The 21842-nt window shown below is 56.0% G+C and overlaps 2 protein-coding genes across 10 annotated transcripts in view; one reads left to right on the forward strand and one right to left on the reverse strand.

Annotated features, from left to right (window-relative positions):
• The window catches only part of STAM2 (signal transducing adaptor molecule 2), a 35966-nt gene extending 28775 nt beyond the window's left edge, over positions 1-7191 (reverse strand). Inside the window, exon 1 of one of the 2 annotated variants that reach the window (XM_035331823.1) lies at positions 7181-7191. The gene's annotated coding sequence lies outside the window, so the exon portion shown is untranslated. Of the gene's footprint in view, positions 1-1620; positions 1629-7180 lie in introns of those variants that run through there. The other variant, XM_035331824.1, reaches the window with a different exon arrangement.
• FMNL2 (formin like 2) overlaps positions 6987-21842 on the forward strand; it is a 116379-nt gene continuing 101523 nt past the window's right edge. For 4 of the 8 annotated variants that reach the window (XM_035331811.1, XM_035331809.1, XM_035331813.1 and 1 more), the window contains exon 1: positions 7197-7313. In XM_035331811.1, the coding sequence (XP_035187702.1) occupies positions 7197-7313 (117 nt within the window). Of the gene's footprint in view, positions 7314-21842 lie in introns of all 8 variants that reach the window. The other 4 variants (XM_035331810.1, XM_035331807.1, XM_035331808.1 and 1 more) reach the window with 2 other exon arrangements.

The following is a 21842-nucleotide window of genomic DNA, read 5'->3' on the forward strand; positions in this document are numbered from 1 at the left end:
GTGGCTCCCCCAGGCTGGCAGCGGCGAGCCCGCAGCTCGGCCCTGGGCAGGGAGCCTGTGACTGGGAGCAGCAGCAGCCCGGGGGGGGGAGCACCCGTGCTGCTCCACGAGCAGCCCTGCTGCTCCGGGGCTGTGCTGAACCCAGTCTGGGGCCCCACACCGAGAATTAGCGAGTAACCGCCCGTGGCCGCCCGGCCTCCTGCCGCACGCCCTCTCCGTTGTGTCCCCATCGTGCCCTTCCTTCCCCGCTCCTCCTAGCAAGGTACAACACGAGCCTTGAGGCGACGCCGCGGCTTTCGGCAAGGCCGAGTTAATGTCGGCCCACGGGCTGGAGCAGCGTCGAAGGGGTTATCCCGATCAGCCCCACGTGGAACAAAGCTGGCATTTCAGCGAGAAGACAATGGATTGTGCTTGCTGTGTGCATTTTAGTCATCCGCTTGGCATCGAGGCTGAGGTCACCCCCCCAGCCACGCACTGCAGCATCTCTGTTCTCGCAGGCAAGGAGAGAGAAGCAAAACAAAGGGGAGCTGAGTCGGCAGGACTGGGGCAGCAGTGGGGTACGGAGAAGTGCTCCGATAAACGGCTTTCAGATAACGCCGCTGCAGTCCGTGTCAGGACGCTGCTCAAAACCCTCCTGAGCAAGCATTTGCCCGGCCACACTTCCCAGCGCGCTGCACGGCCGCTGGTCACACTCCACTCCCGTCTCCGGTCGCAGGCAGCAGTCGCTAGCTCGGCCTGCTTCTGTGGCTGAACGATGCGATTTGCAAGGCAAGCACTCAAACAGCAGCCAAAGGGGTGTAGCGACTGCTACCCATCTGTAAATATTTTCTCTAGCAACAGCCTCGTTTCCTTTGAAACACGGAGAAGTCTGTAGATGTAACGCGCATGCATATGCGGCCACGCGTCTCAGCAGACACGCAGCAGGCACGCACACGGGCACGTCCCTGGGCTCTGCACCGTGCAAAGAGAAGAGCCGATTTGTCACCCCATCCTGTTTTCTGGGAAACACGCTCTAATTATGCTACTAATAACGAGGAAACCTGTGTTCTCTGTCTCACGGCTTCATTCCCAGGGCGATTTCCCTCGCCAGCAGCCGGCCCGGGACCAGGCGCGGTGCGTCCCGATATTGGGGTGCCCGGCGAGCCGCGGCCAGCGCAAACCACCAGCGTTCCTCCAGGGGCAGGAGGCCTCGGGAAGCACCTCTGGGGCTGCTCCGGTGCACGCATCAGTTCTAGCACGTGTCCAGCTGCGATGGTCAGAGCACGCCGAGCAGCTCAGGAGCTCCAGGTGTGTCCGAGCCGTGCGCTGCGCTCCCCTGCGGAGCCACCACCGAGGCTGCTGGAGCTCAGAGCAGCGGTTTGGAGAAGACCAGACCTGCCAAGCTGGGACACCACTTTGGATCCCAGTTTGGCCTTGCATTCCTGGGGGGGCAAGGCGGAACCTCGCAGGCTACAGCTGCACATGGAAAACCTTTGCTCTGTCCTTAAGCGGTGCCATCTGCATCGCCTTGGTGTCTGCTGGGAGCTCAAAGCTGCCACCGGGAGCTCAGGGAGGCTGCTCTGCTGCGCAGGGTCTGGGCAAGGTGCTGCAGAGACCGAGCCAGCCCAGTGCTCGCAACCCCTCCCCTCCTCGCCAAGAGACGAATGTTATTCATCAGCCCTGCAAATTGAAATCCATATTTTTCTCCTGACTTCTGAAACTCATTTACGGCCCCTAAACGGCTTCTATCAGCCGAAAAAATTAAATTAATTTTATTCCTCTTGCCTAACAGTCCTCGGGAGCTCTTTTGTCAGGAGGCTCTGGTGGCAAAACAATGGAAACTTGTGCGGCGCTGACGCCCGAGCGCGGCGTGGACGCGCACCGAGCTCGCCTCCCGGCCCGGCACAATGCTGCCATTGTCCCACGGCCACCGGCCAGCCCAGGCCACGGAGCCGCCGGAGCTCGGTCCCGGGACCCACATGCTGGCAGGCCTTCTGGGGAGACAAGGGGAGAAGAAGCATTTTTGCAATTAATAAAAACAATCCGCCGAGGTCAGAAAATGTCCCTGCCTTGACAATGGCTCTGAGGCTCCTTTGATGGCCACGGGCCCTGCAGGCAGCTGAAAGCGACAGGCAGGCGCACAGACACATCTAGCCTAGCCTCCGTCTCCAGCCGCGTTCAGAAAGTGCTGCTTTACACCCAGCTACGAGCGCTATTAAATATTGACTCATCCCCTCCCATTATTTCCTGCTCCATTATCCCATTTTCGCGAGCGTTTGCCATTCTTTGCCTTTCTGGGAATTCAGAAGTCGGGTTTTGTCTGCCCGCCTTCCTGCCCGTAAGCCGCCGGCGAGCTCCCAGCCGCGCCACAGGACAACACTTGCGGGACGTTTGCTGCGAGCGGGATGCCATCGGGCCGGCCACGGGGCTCCTGCGCCGTGCTGGGGCTGCTGCAGGGACCCCTGCCCGTGGCTGGAGGCTGCGGGCGTGCAGGGAGCTCTGCACCCATCCGGGCTGGTGCTGCCCGGGGGAGCCTCTCCCTGCTGCGCTTTGGGCGATGCTCCAGCCCCGACGGGTGCGGGAGGGGATGGGGATGGGGAGGCAGGGCGCGGAGGTGGTGTGCCCGCGGGGGTCTGCGTGCTGGGGAGAGCACAGCCTGCAGATCTGTACAGTGCGTGGAAGAAGTTAGCCATCAATCTGGTCATTTCTAAGGATCCTGGTGACAGATGAGCGAGCACCCCGTGCTTGTGAGTACACCTCCCGGGGACATGCTTTAAAGCAGACGCTCTCTGCGCTCCATCCCACATGCTCATGCTGCTTCCTGTAACCAATTTTTTCCCCAGACCGTGGGCTGGTGGCTCAGACGAGCTGTCTTGGAAAGCAGGAGGATCGGAGCTTTGCTAAAAATACCCCGGGATGCATCCTGCAGTGCCAGGCAGCTTTGCTCTCGGCGAGCAGTCGCGGCTGTGCCGAACCGGTGCTGCCTCACCTGCAGAAAGCCGGGTCAATAAACCAACAGAAATCGGGTTGTTTGCCACTACCGCGGCTTTTCTGCCGAACGCACGTGTTCGGATTCACGCTGAGAGTTGCACTCTCTGGACTCTAGAGAGAGCTCTCACTGCCGCGTCCCCGCTGGCCCTGTCCCGCAGCCTTGCCTCGGTGAGTGAGCCTGAATATTTCTAAGAAAGAAATAAAGGTCGGACCAGGAATGCAAAATCCTTGTGCCAGCGGCTCTCGGGCTGAGCGGCTGCAGGTCCCTGCGCGCAGAGATGCGGGGATGCTGTGTCTGGAGCACGTCGGGACGCTCTGAGCAGAGCCGACCGCTGCCCATGGCACCGCCTGGCTCCCAGGCGCTGCCTCTGATCTCCCCAGACCAGCGCTGGCAGCGAGTCCAAGGACGTCAGCACCGTGAGAGCAGAGCGTAGCTGCTGCGAGGAAATCAGATTCAAAGTTAATAATCTGATTTCCAGCGAACAGAGAGAAATCAGAGGGCTAACAAGAGATGAGCCCAATAAGGCAGCGTGCTGGGGCTCGGGCCGTTTGCTTCTGCTGCCACAGGCTCAGATCTCAGGGTGCAGGAACAGGCTCGTGCGATGAGGCTGTGGGCACGGGCACGGAGGGGGATATTAGCAGAGCGGGGACATGCCCACCGCCGTGGCAGGAGGTAGGATGAAGGCGATGAGGCTTCGGGTGCTGACGTACAGGCGCCTGCGGAAAAGAAGTCGGTGTGGCCATCAGTAAGGCCCTTCAGAGTGACTGCAGGCTTTTCGGGCTCCAGGTGGTTTCCAGATCTGTATTTAATCGATGTTCAAACAAAGCATGTACCATTCGGAGATAACCCGCTATACTGTTAAGTCCAGCAGGCCCGGCCATTATTTTACAACTTATTTCTGCAATCTGCTGGGGGTAGATAAGGCAGGGTTCTGGTACCTGGGGGAAATCTCTGTGAATACAAGGCTAACCGGCACTGAGGTATATCAGCAGATACGTCGTACTGGGTAGAACACGGCAGCCCCACGGAAACCTCCTCCTCTTCAACAGCTGATGTGAGCAAAGATAAAGACTATCTACCAAGGCCCCGATTTCCTATCATCAGGGTATCACCGCAGAAGATGATTTTCCTAGAAAAGGCTATTCTCAGAATCCATTTTTTTTCCTTTTCCCATTTATTACAGAAGTCCTCTGTAGTCTTCCAGGCAAGGTCAGCCGCTACTGCGCTGCAATCAATAATCCCTTCCTAGGTGTGCGCGCTCAGCTCACGATGGGGTTTACGGTCGCAGTACATCTTTGTTATGAATGAACACCGCCTCTGCCATTGCTGAGCCAGGACCTGGCTATTTATTAAAGCCCGACACTGACCCTCCAGCTTCAGAAGCGTTAAATCAGCTCGTCTGGAGCTCCACAGAAACGTCAGCTCGGGACCCATCGGGAACTGCTGAGCACTGGGGAAACGAGGCCTCATAAAGCGCCCTCAGTGCAGCAGTCCAGAGGAATTTAAGGAAGCCTTGAACCCAAGCTTCCAGCTTTGTTTTAACGCGGAGATCTTGGTGACAGAGCTATCGGACCGCTTCGGTAAAGGCTGGGAAGTATTTGTCTCATTCCCCGGTGAAATTCCACACGCGATTATGGCTCCCTGCGGAGCTGGTGTGGCCGTTAACCCCGGCTCAGCCAGTGACACCCTGGTGGCATCACCCAGCTCAGGCGCCTGGGATGAGCTCTGGAAGCTAGAAATGCTGTAGCTGGTTATCTAGTTTAAATAAATAATTGCAAAACTGAGGTCTTGTTAATTATTTTTTATCCCAGAATAATTTCTTAATTTAAGCGTGAGCGAGCTAAATAGCTTTTTGTTCAGCAACGCCGCCGCGCTGATTTTAATGCTCGCACACGTTGGCACCCCAGCGACGGACTACAACAAATTGTTCAAAATTCATTTTGTTCTCTTAAAAGAGCTCCTTCCCTTTGTGCGTACTGCATTTATGGTAAACAGTCACCGTGCGCACGGATGCTTAGCTCCATTAAAAATTTCGCAAGCCTGCTTTTGAACTGAATATGCCTTATAGCAGGATTTGGAGCTGAAGTGGCTGGAGGACAGCCCGTGGCTCCTTGCCTCAATGCCAGCCACGGAATCCAGTTTGACCTGCTGTTATCCTCGCCTTCCCCATGGCTAGCAGCAGCTCCCGGTCCCCGAACGTCTTCCCTCGTCCAGAGGGACTTAATAACGCTGAGATGATTTCCCCTCATTCAGAAAACTAAGTTCTCGTGGTCCCGCGCTGCACTGGCAGCCGGGGCATGGGGAATGCTCTGCAGCACAGGCAGGTCTGCTGCTGGGCAAGCAGAGCACCCGTGGCCACAGACGGACTGTGTCACCCTGCACCCCGACCCCCTGCCCTCGTCTGGGGTACTCTGATGCTCCCTTATCTCACAGGGGTCTTGAGAAGCTTACTTAACTAAAGGCCAGGCTACAGCTTTTAAAAAAAAATAGTTTGTTAAGGATATTGTAAGCATTTTAGGTTGTTAGCAGTTTTAAGAAATTCTTGTCTGTTGGACAAGAATGTTTCCAATCGTGCCACGCTCTCCTGTTGCTAAATATTCATGCACATTTTCTTGCCCTTCTCTTCCCCCAAGTGAATCTCCACGTGGACAGTTACCACCTCCTACCAGGCAAAGCCAAAAATGCCCCATATCCCAGCAGAAGCTGATGGATCTGGCCAGACCCCTTTGCGGAGCACACCGGTGTGTTTTTACTGCTGCCTGCCAGGTAAGAGTGCTGGTGAATCCTGGGCAAATTTGATTCATGAGATTCGCTGACTTTCCCGAGCTAGCTGGCAGCAGAAATGCAGAGCCTCGCACGTGATGGCTGAACGCCTTTAATGATGTTTGCAATGTTCTTCGTAGCGGCGAGCTGGCACAGCACCGTGCACCAAAGGGATGCACATGCAAACCCCTACTCCACAACGCCGAAGCAGGAACGGGCCAGGAGCAGTGAGCGTGCCGTCGTGACGGTGAGGCTCGGTGAAAATCATTCCTTTTTGGCAGGGCAATTGAATGCTAATGCAAAACAGGGATACGGATTGCCAGGTGGGTGGCAGGGAAGGGATCAGGCCTCAGATGGAGGATAAAACAGCATCAGTGCATTGCAGTGGGGTCACCAAGTGGGTCAATGCCGTCTTGGGCCAAGGTGCAGTTTTCCTTCAGACCCATGGCAGGCACCTCGCTGTGTGGCTAGTGCTTGTAATGCCGCGGGGTGAACAGAGAGCAGCCCAGCTCCAACATTAACGGGGTCTGGGCTTCACCGTCGTGATCTTTTTGGTCCAGAGAGAGTTCCCAGAAAATGGTAAAAAAGTCAGACAACATCTGGTGAGGGCGGCTTTGATGCACGGGGGGCATGGGTGCTGCAGGGTGACGCTGAAGCTGTGCCGTCGTGTTATGGGTTCGTTCAGGCAGCCACCTTGAACTCGGGGATTTATTCATCACCCCATCCTGCTGTCCTCACAAAACCCAAACGCAGTCTGTGGGGCCGGAAAGCAAGGCTGCCCCAGGAGGACTCCCTGAAAATCCCTTACACAGCTCGCGTGGCTCTGAACAAACAAGGCTCGGGGCCGCAAGGGCGGCATTTCACCCCAACTCCTGTCACGGCACCCCAAACCGTGGCTGGGCTCCCCAAACTGGCTGGGTGCCCCAAAGCCCGGGCAGGGCTCCCCAAACTGGCTGGGTGCCCCAAACCACGGCTGGGTGCCCCAAAACAGGGCTGGGTGCCCCAAAACAGGGCTGGGCTCCCCAAACCACCGTCATTGTGAGGACGGCGAGGGGCTGCCGGCCTCTGAGGCGACCCCCTCGGGGCAGCCCGGGCCGCCCTTGTGAGGTAAAATGGAGGCCGGGGGCGGCCGGGCCGGGCCGGGGCGGGCTGAGGGTCGCGGCGGGGCTGAGCAGGAGCCGGCGGGACTACGAGTCCCAGCGCGCCCCGGGCCGGGGGCGGAGCGGGGCTTTGTGAGGGCCGCGGGGCGGCATGCGGGGGAGCCGGAGCCGCAGCCGGAGGAGCCGGAGCCGGAGCGAGCCCGCCCCGGGGGGAGGGCGAGGGCGGCGAGCCATGCCGGGCGGCGGCGCGGCGGCGTTCCGCCGTCGGTGCTAGAGGGCGACCGCGGGGCGCCGAGCCCGCCTGGCTCGGCGGCGCCGGAGCGCGGAGGCAGCGCGGAGGGGCCGCCGCCGCCGCCGCCGCCATGGGCAACGCGGGGAGCGTGGACTCGCAGCAGACGGAGCTCCGGGCTCACAGCGTGCCCCTCAAGCTGCCCATGCCCGAGCCCGGCGAGCTGGAGGAGCGCTTCGCCGTCGTGCTGGTGAGCGCCGGCCCCATTGTCTGCGGGCGGGCGGCCGGGGGCGGGGAGGGGGCGGCGGGAGCGCGGCGCTGCCCCGGGCCGGAGGCGGCCGGGCTCGGAGGGGAGCGGGGGGGCTTTGTGCCGGAGCCCCCCGGGCTGGGGCCGCCTGCCCCCGGGCACCTGCGGGCCGAGCCGAGCCGTGCCGGGGCTGGGCGGCGGCGGGCCGGCCGCGCGGACTTTGGCTCTGGCTTCGGCTCCTTTCTGGCCGTGTTTTAATCCCTCCACCTGAGGAGCACAAAGGGCTGCCTGGCCGGAGCGGTGCTCCTCAGACGGCTTCGCCCCACGCCGCGCACCGGCCCCGGTGTGGTGGTCCAGGTGGTCCTGCAGGACGTGGGCAGCACCCGGGGGCTCCAGCACACCGCTCGCTTCTGGCTTGGAAACCCGGAGCTGGGCAGGAGGGGGGGGATAAAATAAAGCCGCGTGTGTGCCGTACCCCGAGATCCTCGCCACGTCCCACGAAAGCTGCCAGAGGGGCTCCTGCGACAGCCACGGGGACGGGCGGCCCCCGGCTCCTGCGGTGCCGCTGCTCGGGGTGGGCGCTCGCTGGTATGCGCGCAGGATTATTTCTGGTTAGACCCAATTAGATTATCGTGTCTAAGAAAAGAATAAGCCTATTGAGCTGGGAACCCCCCACCGACGAGCCAAATGGTGAGTGAGATGTTACGATTGCTGGGTTTACTGGAAAACGCCTGATCTCGCCCCGCGTCCGTCGGGGAAACCCGCGGGCGTTGTGCTGGCAGGGGGACGGCCCCACGTGCAGCCTCGGAGCCCTGCTTCCTCGCACCGTACCCCAGGGGAGCCCGGCCAAACCTGCCTGCAGGAGGAAAACCAGGGACCTGCTGACTGGGTCGGTGAAAGGGAGAAGCATCGGAGTGTCGTAGATAAGCCACCGAACAGAAATACGGGAGGTAGCCTGGGATGTCTTGAGGTACTTGCAAGGAGTGGGTGGCATCTGTTTGCAGAAGGTGGGCTTAAATTAAGGCTCAGAGGACCGGTTGCTGAGCTGTGCCGTGGCAGTGCAGACACGTCTGTGGGATCGGTCTGTCGGGTCCCCGCTCCTGGCAGGAGGAGCTGCAAGATGGGGCTCAGGGGCCGCTGCTGGCACAGCGAGCTGAGAACTGCCTTTAGCCTGCTCTCGAAACCAGCGAGGGATGGCTGGTATTTGTTGCAGCTTCCAGGAACTATCTGACCAGTTTATGGAAGAATAAACTGCAGGGCTGTCATTATTTTGTTTTCTGTGCAGCGCGGAGGGGAAGATGGCTGTGGCACTGGTTAAACCCCAGCATTGGGCTGGCCGTAAAATAGCAGGGATTAATGAGAAAGGAATGGCAGTCTGGGGAAAGCCAGAGACAAGGAATATTTTCTGTAGGGAGAGGGATTAGTCAGGAGATGAGTATGAAGAAAGATGCTGAACTTCCCAGGACTGGAGCTCACCTTCTCGGCACTCTGGTTTAAGAACTTAGCCTGGCATAACCATTCCTCGCGCACTGATGAGATCCCGAAGGGCTTTGCTGGCGACAACGATGTCTGCTAACGATGTTTCCAAGACCACTTTTGACGCCGATGAAGGTTCAGCAGCCTGCAGGTACACGATTGTCACGCTGAGCGGGTCGTCTCTGTGCATAAACCGTGGGGGGAAGGTTCCTGCTTTGCCACGCTCGTGGTGGCTGCCCTCTGAACCACGTGCATGTCCATGCAGAGAGCGCAGGATGCTCATGTTTTTACCATAAGTGCTGTAACATTGACTGCTGTCTTATTTTTTCCACTTGGAGCATGCTGCCCTAATCTTCTCCAGCAGCTCTGTGGTCTGAGCAGCCGGTGGACGAGCAGCGGGGCGCCTGGAGCTGGTACACGTGTGTGCTGGCTTGTGTGTGCGAGGTTGTTAGCAGCCTTCGTTTTGTGGAAGCTCTCTGATGTAGCAGTTTGTCTGCTTCAATCACACACAGTCATCTTCCTGCCTCCTCGGTTAGCCTCACTCTTTGAGGTTTGAGGTGTGTAAATTGCAGGAGATGATGGGAGAAGTGCTCCAGGTCGCTGTTTGTCAGCGAAGCTCTCAAATCTAACGGTGCTGATACGCTCCTTCACCTGTAACGGTGCCATGGGCATTACTGAGGACGGGCTGGGTGTGTGCCACGCTGCCCGCCAGGGTGAAGGACATCGGGGCCGGGGCTGGCCGCATCACCCCTCCCGGTCCTTGGAGTCGGCAACACGGGAGGATCGTCCCTGTGAACCTGTGTTGTCGGGCACGGATTTAGCGACTGGTTAGGGAAACACGCTTCCCTGGGCTCCTTGCTGCAGTGAGGTTTTTGCTCGCCTCTGCTGGAGAGGGGTCGTTTGCCTGCGTGCTTCAGGAGGCTGTTGTATTTTATGGTGTGCACTTAACCGAGAAGTGAGGAGGATCATCCGAGAGGGATCTGCCAGCTGTGTCATTTTTTCCATCCTATCGTTCTGACGGGAGTTCTTCCCTTTTGTTGGGATATGTGCAATAACTCCCTTGGTTCCCAGCTCGTGCAAGAGCGTAACGTCCAGGAAGGTGGCAGCACAATGCCTGCGCTCTTGCCACCGAGTTCCCTGTTCCCCGACGAGGGGTGCTGGGTGCTGCGACGGACGGAGCCCAGCTCTCGCCTTGGCTCTGGGGCTTGCCAGCACCGGCACAGCCCTGGGCCGCGAGGCCGCAGTTCCTCAGCGTGCTCCATCTTCCTCTTCCGCTGCCTCGGATTCTTTTTCTCCCGTCTTTCTCCTACGGACACATGGGGCACGTGCGCGTAAATCACGAATTCGAGTAACCAACCCTAATTTATGGAATAGGAAGCCATTGTTCAGCGTGGGCGAGCGCCGTATGTGTCCGTAGACATTATGGCACCAGCGTGCGATGCGGCGAGCCGGGAGGGGCAGGGGCAGGAGCCAGGCTCCCCGTCGCAGCGGCAGCAGCCCCGGCAGCAGGGTGGTCTCCCTCTGAACCCGTAACGGGGCTGCGTGTTTGCAAACGACACGTGGTTTGGAGGAAGCGGCCGGGACGGAGTTGGCAGGGTGAATTGTTGCCTAATGAGCTGTGATTGACATAATTTGACTGCTGGATTACATATCTGCGGTGAGGTTAACAGGAAATATCCTCTTACCCCCACCGAGCGCTGGTTGGTTTTACAGAGGAGATCTCTGTGCCCGGTCCCGCGGGACGGAGGGATGTGTCGGAAGGGAGGGCACGGTTCTGCTTCGTGCTCTGCTCTGCCTCCAGGGAGATGGGACCTGCCTGGAAGGTCCCCGCACACGGGGCTCTGCTGGGCAGCACTTCTCCTTCCACTTCTTCAGCAGGGATTTGGTCCGAGCATCGTCCATACGGGGCGAGGGAGCAGTGCAGTGTCTATTGCTAAGGAATTTGTAAGCACGGGGTGAAAGTCTGTAACGTTTCCCAGCTGTTTTCCATTCTTTTTCCTAATCCTCTATCAAATGCATCATGCATTGCTTTATAATATCTACGGCTTAGAGTCTGCAAATCATTAAAAAGAACGTGACGTTGTTGCAGGGGATGTCTGCAAGGTGGTGTTCGCTTCCTGACATTTGGATGGGGTTGGTGGGGCACCGGTGTCCTTGTTGTGGTTCCCAAACTTGACATAACTCCCCTGGGATGCATTTCAGTGGAGACGCCCTACTGCCGTGTCAGGCGAAATCTGCATTGTTTTTATGGGATTTGAAAGCGATGGGATGGAAGCGGAGAGGTGCTAAATCAGCTTCAGGAGCAGCGCTCAGGAAAAGTGGTTGACTAGATCTCAGGAACTGGAGAGCCCAGTTGTGTTCTCTCGTCCAGGCCTTCTGTCTGACAGATTTCTGCCCCTGGGCTCTTTCCTCAGGATCTCGTTTAAATGGTTCGAGCAATGATACCTTTTCCCTGAAGAAACAACCTAATAAGTCAAGTCTAAAAATAGATGTTTCTGACGGGTTAAATTCGTGGAGCGAGCAATTGCTTCACGGTACAACATCTGTCAGGCTGCCTTGTAAATGGCATTTCCAAGTTGTTCTGCCCAGGTATCGCAGGAGAATATTTTCAGAAAGCCCTGTGGTTTGTTTTTGTCGAGCATCTGATCCGCGAGGGTAGTGCAGTGGGTGCTGAGCTGCTAGCAGGTTACTCGCATTCCTAAAATTAATTCAGCGCCTGGGAACCTGGAAGGCTTCAAAAACGGGTAAGCGGGTGCGTGTGCACGTATTTTTGTGTGCTCCCTGTAAAATAATCGCCTGAATTTGTTGGGTGCCGTGCTGGAGGTCTGAACCCATTCTGTCAAGCCGCATCTGTCACTTCGTCGTGACTGCAGCGTGCGCGGGGTGGCCGGAGAGGGAGCGGGGGGCGCGGGGACGGGCTGGGGCAGGAGGGATGGAGGCGGTGGGTAACAGCAGCTCCTCGGTAAAACAAAACAGCTGTCTGAAGGGACGCACGCTAATTGCCCGCCCTGCTTCGTGCTGGGGTTTAACAGCAGGGCAGTACGCTCCCGGCACGGCTCGGCTGCCCTGCGCCCCTCGCAGTGGGGCATCCCTGGGGCCTTCCTGCAGGGCGGCACCGGGCTGTTCGTAACAAGGTCCGGCCTGTCTTCTGCTCCCGCTTCCAGGCTTCCACCTGCTGAGTAAAATACTTTTCCCAGCCTGTTCAGGTGGTGGTGTAAACCTGTCGCCTGAGTCTGCCGGTTCTTACTCCGAGGGGCTGAGTGACCCTCCAGGAGCTGCTGTTTTTTCCTTCTTTTTTTCCCCCGTTGTTGTTTGTAGCTTTGAGTGCATCCCGAAGTGAAACCACGTTGTGACGTTCGCTTTCTGATCTTTTGTGTGGTCATTGGAGCGTTACCGAAAGGAAGAGCAGTTCTTAACAGTTCCCCCAAAGACGTTTTTCATCTTGAGCTGTCAGCGTTTCTGCCCGTTTTTCAGTGCTGTTCCTCCCAGTTCAGGGAAACGAGAATAAATCCAGTCTATTCTTTGCTCCCGGTAAGAAATGGGAAGATCCCCGCCATCGATTTCAGTTCTGTTTTTCTTTTCTGCCCCGGCCGCTGGCTGCACCGTGGCGTGTCGTGGTGTGCTCGGAGCAGCAGCCGCTGTGAAATCAGGTTGGGCGCTCCTAAACAGCGCTCTTAAATAACAGAAAGTGCAAGTGCAAAGTGTTTAACGCATGGCAAGGCCTTTGCTCTTCTTTTTCAAGGTGGGCTTCCCGTGGCAGCCCGGTGACTGCCCCCCTCACCTGGTGGGGTGTCCCCGGGGTGCTCGCACTCGGCTCTGCCCGTGCCCCAGCTGCAGTCCCGACCCCGCGCCGAGCACGAGCTGAAGGGCTCTCCACAGCACAATGAAATTAATTATGCAAAACATGCTAATTCAGCCACGCTCCTCAGCACCAGTTTATTTTTAAGCATCTGGGCTGTCTCAGGCGTTTGAATGGAGCGCATTATGATGGGGATCGGAGCGCTGGCTGCTGCAGGAAGCCACGGGGGAAGCAGCAAGCGGGGCGACTGCTCGCGGGTTCCTGGTGGGTGCCATGCTCTCGGGAGCCGTGCGGGACAGCAGAAGGCACGGCTGTGTCGGACAGGCTGCTCGGGGCAGTGCCTCGGCCCGCAGCGCGCGCCTTGGTGGCACTGGGACGTGGGCCTGGGGCGTTCCTCACTGCTGAGTGAGGTACAGTGCCAGAGGGAGAGGTCATTTGCTTTGGTGGCTGCAGGCTGAGCCTCAAAGCTGGCTGAGAAGCAGAAGTGCACGTCCTGCTTCCTGAGAGGAAGAGGGGAACACGCATCCCAGCAGAGACTCGAGGCAGCTGCTCTCGCTGGGGGAAGGCTCCTGCAGCGAGTGATGTGCAGCCGCATTTTAGACAAACTGAGATGAATTATTGTTTGTTTTCCTCTTTGTTTGTTTGGGAGAGTCCATCTGGGAATTTGGGATGGGAAACAAGTGACACCAGCTCATTCGGCTTGATTTATCATTGTGCTAGAAAGAAATCCAAGCCTCGAGCATTTCAGAGCTCCAGCATCACCTCAGCCTGAATTCTGAAGGGTCAGCTTAGCAAAATGAGCAGGGTTTTAGCTCGTGGACTTCACGGGATTACATCAGTTGAAACCAAAGGGCTGGGCTCCTGGTTCGCACCGCGGTGTCGCTGAGCAGCGCCCCGTGTCCTGCAGGAGACCTCGACTTCCATCTGCTTTCTAGAGTGGGTAACTCTAGATGCGCAGCATAACGCGTGGATGTGTTGGAGAAGGCAAGCATTAATTTGTCCCAGGCACCGTCTCCTCCTAAAATAGCGCCTTCCTGCCTTTCCCTGGCGCTTCGCGGCATGAAGCCTTGGATAATGTATGATTTGCCCGTACTCCGTTGTAACTAACGTGCTGGAGAAATTAGCTGCGTGTTGGTTTTCAATCTACCACGGGATCTCTGACAAAACAAGTGCTTGTCTTCTGTAACTGCCCATCTTTAAACATATATTTGGGGAGGATATTCAGAAGGCAGCACAATGGCCGCATTGTGTTGGAGATGAATGGCCTTCAGAGGAGCGCCGTGCGATGCGTGGACCTCCAGGACCCCGCCTTGCAGCTCTCCAGAGCCACTCCGGAGCTGGAACGGCGCCCGCCCGCCCGTCCTGCAGCTGGAGCACGGGGAGGCACGCGGGGACACCCCCGTATCAGCACCCGTGAGCTGCCCCTCGGCGCACTGCGGCTCCCTGGTGCCAGTCGGAGCTGGGGCAGGACGGGATTCGGCTGTGAACACTGGTGGCTGTGCGCCTGGACACCCTTGCGCTGTGCCTTTCTGCTTTTGTTTTGGAAGTAGACAGGAGGATGCCCCAGCCACTGCTGCCAGACTGTAGTGGAGGTGAGGGGGGGCAGCACAGCCCGCTCTGTGCCCGGAGGGATCCTCAGGAACCCCTTGCAGGTTAAAGTGCCCGAGCAGCAGCCCAGAGGCAGTGCTAACCACAGCCTCCTGCGCCTTCGGGTGCCGTGTCTGGATCCAGCAGGCAGAGGCACTCGCACCCGGTCCTCGAGCCCCCGTGGCAAGGCAAGGGGTGCTGCTGGGCCCGCTCGGTGGCGTGGCAGCATCCCACAGAGCTGCCCTGCCCTCTCCTGTGTCCGTGGTCTGCTTTGGCCGCTCTCCCCCATGCAGATGCTGGCTGAGGACAGAAATTGGTCCCAGCCGGGAGATGGTTGAGGCCTCCAGGAGGCTGTGAAGAAGTCTTAGTTCTTCTGGGGTGTGTTTGGGTGTTGTGGGAGATATCTCAAAATACAGGAATTGTTGTTGTTGTTTTCTTTCTTTCTTTTTTAAATACACATTATCTGGCCAGAAGTCATTTTACTATAAAAGGACTTGGGGAGAATATAGATTGTACATCTGTTACTTGTTTGTCTCCAAAATGACTGTATAGTCGAGGCCAAAAGCAAAGAATAGAGGGTTGCACAAATTGGCAAAGTTTCTGAAGTCTTTCAGAAGCCAGTAATTAAAGCGGAGAAGCAAACTGTTGAATCCAGAAATTCTGGTTGTTCACCCATCTGATGTTCTGGCATGGCCCTCTCCTGACTCCTGTCGTCCCGCGTTCCTGGTCGGAGGCAGGCGAGCAGCGCACCTCTATCTGCCTCCCCTGGCTGCGTGGCACCCATCCGAAAGGGTCTGGGAGTGGTGGGGATGGTCCCGCCGAGCACACTGAGGGGTTTTCGGACAAACATTTCCAATAATTTAGCGTGTTTGGGAGTGCTTCAAAGGGCTTTCTGCCCAGCTCTGCGAGCCTCGCAAATACAGAATATCAAATGAATTGCTATCACAAATATTTAACTCCAGGTGTGGCCGACAGGGAGCTTTGATGCTGTGTGCGTGTACGGGAGCCTCCGGTTGCTGCAGCCTCTTGCCTGTTTGTTAGACCCATGCTGTGCTTTTCTTCGCTCAGCCTTAATAACCCAACGCTGCAAGTGTCGGTAGCCGTGCTGCACCCTCGGAGGCAGGCGTGACACCTGGCACCAAAACGGGACACGGTGCCCAGGGGGCATCTGGAGCAGCGTGAGCTTTGGAGGGAAGCTGGCCCGAAACTCGGCGTGGCCAGTCGGTCCTATACTCGAGTGTCGTGGGGCACGGCGTCCCCTACAAAAGGAGGGAGATTTCTCTGTCGGTGCGTTTGCACGAGGTGTTGCTCGATGGCCAGGCCCCCAAAGCTCTTCAGCGAGGCTGCAGAAGCAAGTGTGGTGTAACAATATTTAATAACGTAGGCTGTGGATTAGGCCGGGAAGAATTTGGTAATAATTTCAATCCCTCTGTGATCACATCTAGCTTACGGATAACGCCGCTGAGTTGTTGCAAACCTTGCTCTCTAAAAATTGCGTTGCCCTGCGCTAGTCTGGAAGTTGTCACATCTCTGCAGCGATCCCCTCCCTGCGCGGGGAGCTGTGAAAATGCTGCTCTGCTCCCTTTCCGAGCTTCAAGTACAAACGCCTGTTCTCTTGATCGTCTAAAAGAATATCCAAGTACGGTAAATGCACATCATTCTTTTTGTTAAATAAAACACGAGCTTTGTGCTGTGCAGCATTTTTCACCTGTGATTCTTTCTCCGAGCCTTGCTGTGCCGCAGTGGGAAGACAAGGGGTGAGAGTTACCGTCGTCATCTTTTGAAAAATAAAGCTGGAATTGCCACGAGCCCCCAGAACTGAGCAGCAGAAGAGGGATTAGAAGTAAATGTCTCCCAACTTCCCAGCACTTGCTGTAACCAGTGGGAAAATAAAATGGAAACCCTCGCTGCCTCCCCCTGTGAACATGTGTTTGACACATTGGGAAGCCCGCTGTGCCTCTCCAGCTAGCGTGGTGATTTGGGACCTGGCAGCTGGCATTTGGCCCTTTGAAGTCACCTTTGCAGACCCATATGAGCTTTCCTTTAAAGCCTTTCATTTGTCTCAGTTACGCAGAAGTCGAAGAGCAGCGCTTTAGTTTGTTTATTTTCTGGCATTTTAGGACATCTTTTCCCTTTGATGTACTTAAAAATCTCATTTTATCATCTCCCGAGGTTTTGTTTGCTTCTCACCTTCTGCTCCCGTTCTTCATTTTCTGCTGTATTCTGGAGGTGTGGTGTCGGTTTGGGTCCCTCTGTGTGTATGCACGTGTGTATGAGTTGAAACGTGCTTTTTTGATGACAACAAGCTGTATTTCAGGACTGGCCGACCTGTGAGTCTGGATGCAGGTGGGAGAGGGTGCATTCATCTGCAGGCAGCTTGCTCGGGCAGAGCTGGCTGGCGCGGCGGTGCCAGCACCGAGCAGCCTGCCTGCCCCTCTTTGGAGAAGCAGAGGCACTGTCAAAGCTGTGCTGGGTCTTGTTAAAGGAAGGAAAAGGAAGATGAAAGGAGGTCGTGAGGGTCTAAGGAATCATCTTGACTCGGGAATTAGTTCTGTGTCTTCTATCGGTAGAAGAAAGACAAATTTCTTCTTTAATGTGGAGATGGCTGAGTGCATGAGCCAGGTACTCAAAACACTGGGGGAAAATGTTTTTCTTTTTGTTTTGAAAATGCACTTTTATATGAGAAACTGTAATGCCTGGAAGAGGTAAGGGTGATTTCCGTGTGCACGTGTGCTGAATGCATTCATGAAACGTAAGACATTCAGCTGGCTGGGACCCAATGACTGGAAAATGGGAGAAGAGAAATTCAGGAAGCCCAGATTAACACTTTGTATTAATTAAGACAGACCAGCACCTGTGAAGGTTTCCATGCTCACATACGTGCCTGCTCACCCTCCCTTCCAAGCGAGGCATGTCACGCAGTCAGCTTGCCGTGGTGTTGTGGTGCCATCGGAGGAGCGGTGGCTGTCCTGCCACTGCTTGCTGTGGGACCAGCAGGAATCCTGCCCGAAATACAGCTGTGTCCACCTGTAACCCCAGCCTGCCGCTCAGGCCGGTGTGCAGGTGGGCTTCCTCTGTCCTGAGGAGGATTTTGGCAGAAGATTAAGTCCTTCAATTAAAATATAACAGAACTTGTGCAAGAGTTTACGAGAGCTGCGTCCTTTTGTGTTCAGCAACAGCAGGATCCTTGATCAGCAAGGGTGATGCAAATGAATTCGTTGTTCACAGAGGGGCAGGAAAACCAGCTCGCAGTTTTCACATGCTGATACTGCTCCTGCATCCTCAGATATGGCCGTGATTACAAATGGCAGCCGGTGGATCGCGAGCACGCTGCGTTTCCTGTTAAGATGAGGAACCCAGATGCCCACAAACAGGAGGGAGGCAAAGACTGATCAGGCGTGAAGTTCTTCTTTGGCACAGAACTTGTGTGGCTCGAAGAGGCAAGAAGATGTACAGCTGAGAAAGAAAAGGACTTGTACTTAGAAAGCTCAAAGCTGTTGTTTGTTTTTGCTAACATTTGTTTCTGAAGGAGGATCCTTGTTAAAGGTGAATTCCCTATTCTGTTTAGCCAGTGGAGAGAAAACCATCGTGATGCGCCTGTAAAGGTGTTCAGTGAATTAATTGTCCATTAACACCAGATCGCTCTCAGGGGCTCCAGGATCCTCGAGGTGTTGTAACCCACGGAGGCAGAGCTTTCCTCGTGTTTCTGGTACAAAACACGGCTCTTGTATTGAAGCCACCCAGGGAGTATACATAAATAAGCACGTGGAGGTGTCTGCATTGAGACAGAAACCTGCTGTAATATTGCTAAGATTAACCTACAGGCGTGCGTGGGTTCTCCCAATTGCTGCTGCTGTGCCGAAACATATGCCGCAGAAAAGACAGGCAAAACAGAAAACCTTCCCCATGAACACTGACAAAAATCCCTATTTAGATTTATTCCCTTTTCAGAAATGCTCAGCTGAGGAATTACTCGGAGGAAAGTACCCTCCCGAGGCAGCTCTGCCCCAGCGGTGCCCGCATTGTGTGTGCCGCGGGCCCCTCGTCCCAGCGGGGCTAGCATCTCGCAGGAGGGCCATCGTTCAGGGCCTGTTTATTGCAGCGAGAGCTTTTCTCACGGAGATACTGGTGCAAAACAGGGCGTCTTTTGCTGACATGTAAATCAGCGTAGCCAAAACACCCGTTAAGGCCTTGAGCGTGGCCGCCCTTATCCTGCCGGGCTGTTCGTGTGGTTGACCTTGTGCTGCGTCGTGTTGCCTCCACGGGCACATCTGCTGTTTCTGTGTAGAAGCTGTAGTCTCCAGCTTTTAGTAATGACCTAATTTTGGTTTACAAGTTGCTGCTGCTACTCGAGGTGCCGGGGGCCTGGCTGTGGGCTGCCTCCTCGTGCAGTTAGGAGAGCCTGCTAGTTTTCTTAATCCCTTGCTCACAATTTTTGGTTTGCAACGTTGCCTTTCCTCACGGGAGCTGGATGCTGGTGCACTGTAATACTAAGGATTTAGGCGGTGGTTAAAATAGAGCAGATCAGTAGATTTATGGATTTTCCTGGCCAGGCTCCATCCTCGGATGTGTCTGCGCGGGTCCCTCCGCGGGGATGTCTCAGAAGTTGCGCGTGGCAGAGAGCACAGCTTGGTGCTCAGCAGGCACGGTGCTCACGTGGTTGTTCTGCCACGTTACTGCCAGCACAGCCCAGAGGCTTCTTAAAGTGCAGATCTGGAGGTCTTCGTGTCTGCCTCTTGCTCCAGGCCTTCTGCCACGTGGCATCTTCCAGGCACCGGGCAGTGCCTTTGCCATCTGTCGCCTGCTAGGGTGGCCTTCGGTCCTGCTTGACCGCCTGCATAGAGGGCAGGAAAGACCTCAGAGGGCTCTCAGAGGGGTGCAAGCGTTATTTATTGCCCGTGTGGGATCCTTAAGTGCATTTTAGTACTTTCATGAGCGTTGGTCTAAGTACAGCCTTGGCTTGGGGCGGTTGTGCTTTGTTTGTGGATCCATGCAGTGATGTGGGCAGCGCTGTGGTCTCGCACCGAGAAGTTAGGAGGGGCCAGGCTGCAAGCTGGCACATCGAGCAGGGTTGTTGGAAACGTGACGGGCTCCCTCGCTTCACTGCAGGCATGGGTTTTACATTAACGGGACCCTTCAGACTCGGCGGAGGAACTGCCTTAGCAGCCTGCACCGTCTCCCCCGAATTATCTTGAAGGCATTTCTAACTTTGTGGGAGGGAGCGCGGCTGAAGAAATATCAACATGCCGTGAGCGAGCACACTGTGTGAGGGAGCGCGGCTGAAATGTTTCTGCGTTAGTAGGAGGCAGAAGCGTGTTGTTCCTGCCTTCCTTGGGGATTTGGGCAGTGGGCAGGCTGGGGGCAGGGATCCTCCCTACTGGGCTGCTGAGCAGCAGGGGAGCAATTTGACAACACTTAACGCAAATGCATCCTGATGGTAAAAGTTTAAAAAAGGAGTGGTGCGAGGGCTTTTGGGAGCGTGCCGGCCTGGGTGGCACACAGAGCCTGGGAGCAGCGGGGCTGGTGGCGGCCATGCCGGGCCCAGGCCGCGGCCTGTGCAGCGCTGTGCCCTGGGACCTTCCTCCAGTGGCTGTCCCCTCACAGCCGAGGCTGGCAGTGCCGTGGGGAAGCATTGTGCTCGCCATGGTCAGGGAAGAAGTGTGGCACAGCATCCTTCTGCCACGGTTATCGCATCGGTCACCTGAAGGCACATGTCCTGTGAGAGGCGGTGTCATCTGTTACCCTGCGTTATATCACATTATCGTTAATTCTGCACTCTTTGTGCTCCTTATTTTTAATCAGGGCGGTCTGTGACTTACAGACCAGCCGGTTTGTAAAGGTCCCTGTTTTCTCTGTCACCAGCACCCAGCGGTGCTCGCACACCCACCTCATAGCTCCTCTTTGCGCAGTACAAAGTCTTGCAAATCTCAGGTAACTGTGATGCCATTTTTTTTTTTTTATGTTGTATTCCGGTCTCTGGAAAATGTCACCAAGTGCTGCAGCTCGTAAGAAATGAAAGAGAAACCGTTCCTTTTTACGATTTGGCCTGCTCCCTCTCAAGGGAGGAGGAGGTCACTCAAAGGGCTGCGGGCTCCATGTCCCCGCAGGCTTGTCAGAGCCTTGCAGTCCTTCAAGTCTCCCGGCAGTGCCCAGACAAATGGGCACGGGCTAATGCTGAAGGGCATCTGCCTTAAAGCCAAGCCCTGTGTCTCCTGCAGGCCTCCTCCCGGCCGCGCTGGGCAGGACGTGGAGGCCGGTTATCGGCTGCGTCGCGCCGGGCGGCTGGAGATAGCTGCAAGGCGAGGGGACGGCCTTGGCCCAACGCCTCGGGACACCCGTGCCCTCCCGTGCTTGGTGGCACAGTCGGGTGCGGGCTGGGGGCGGGAGGGCGAGGTAAAGCCTTGTAGGACTGCTGTGAGCCAGCACACGCGTCCTGTGAGTCAGAGGAATGCCCTCTGCTTGCAGGTATGGGATGTGGTCATCTGCACAGGATGGTGAGGCACCAGTTGCTCAGCCCCCACATCTCTCCTCCTCTTCTTGCTGGGACTGCACCACCACGGTGAAAACCTTCTGTTTTTTGAGGCTTTCCCCCATATCATCCCATCTGCAGGAAGGAGAGGACTTGGCAGAAGACGGTGCCATTTAGTGCGGAGCATCGGGAGCTGGGACACAGAGCCCTGTGCCCCATGGCTCACCTAGCCCCGGGCACACTGTGCCTGCGCTCCTCGCCTCTGTGGCTTTGTCTTCTGCTCACCGAAATCTCCGTGCTGTACAGGTGCCCTGACACACGAATGAGCTTCAGTTTGGATTTTTTTTTGTTCGGATTGCCCGGAGGCTGCGTGTATGCCAGCACTCCGGGTGTAAACAAGGAGATCCCTTGAAACGCATGCTACTCCCCTGCTCCGACGTGTGTTGCTGTATGAGATGTATGGCTTGTTTATAACATCTGGTGGTTACTGCTTTTAATTTGAATGCCGCTGATGTTTCTGAAAGATGCTTTTCATTACGTTCGTGGGGCCTGATTTCAGTGACATTAAAGGCTCTCCCACTCCGAGAGTGATACAAAGGCATCTTGGGGGGGATAGGAATTGGGCTTACACTTTGTTTAAAATCATGCTGCCTGGTCATGCTGGGGGCCAGGAAAACAGCAGCAAAAGGCACTACCTTGTAAGAAATCTTTGTACCTAGGTCAACAAGGACCGCTGGTGATTATGTGCGTGTAGGTGCAAATCTAATCGGTTGTCCTAACCTGACAAATTTATGAGGAGTTGATGCACTCCAGAGGTGATCTCTGCTCCTCCTTCTCGGTCAAAAATACAGTCTTCCCTGTAAGTGTGGTAGTTCTTTGAATTACGGGAGTGGACAAATGGTTTTTGTTCACTTGTCTGGATGCATAAAATGAAATGAATACCCGTAGTTCTCTCAAAGAACTTTACTGAGGCAGTTGAGGGCAGAATTTGGTCTGCCTTTTGTTAGTTTTAATCTACAACACACTGCGTTCTTAAATTAGAGAAGATTCATCTTAGAAATGTACACAGTCAACGCTTTGAAATACACTGAAGCTCTGCATTTTCTACATAAATTATATACAAAAAAAAAGCCAAGTTTGAACCGTTAAGCTTGCAACCCAGCCTCTTTCTTACAGATGGCGAGCTGCTGGGCAGCGCGAT

The sequence above is a fragment of the Oxyura jamaicensis genome, chromosome 7, assembly GCF_011077185.1.
Source record: "Oxyura jamaicensis isolate SHBP4307 breed ruddy duck chromosome 7, BPBGC_Ojam_1.0, whole genome shotgun sequence".
Lineage (NCBI taxonomy): Eukaryota > Metazoa > Chordata > Aves > Anseriformes > Anatidae > Oxyura > Oxyura jamaicensis.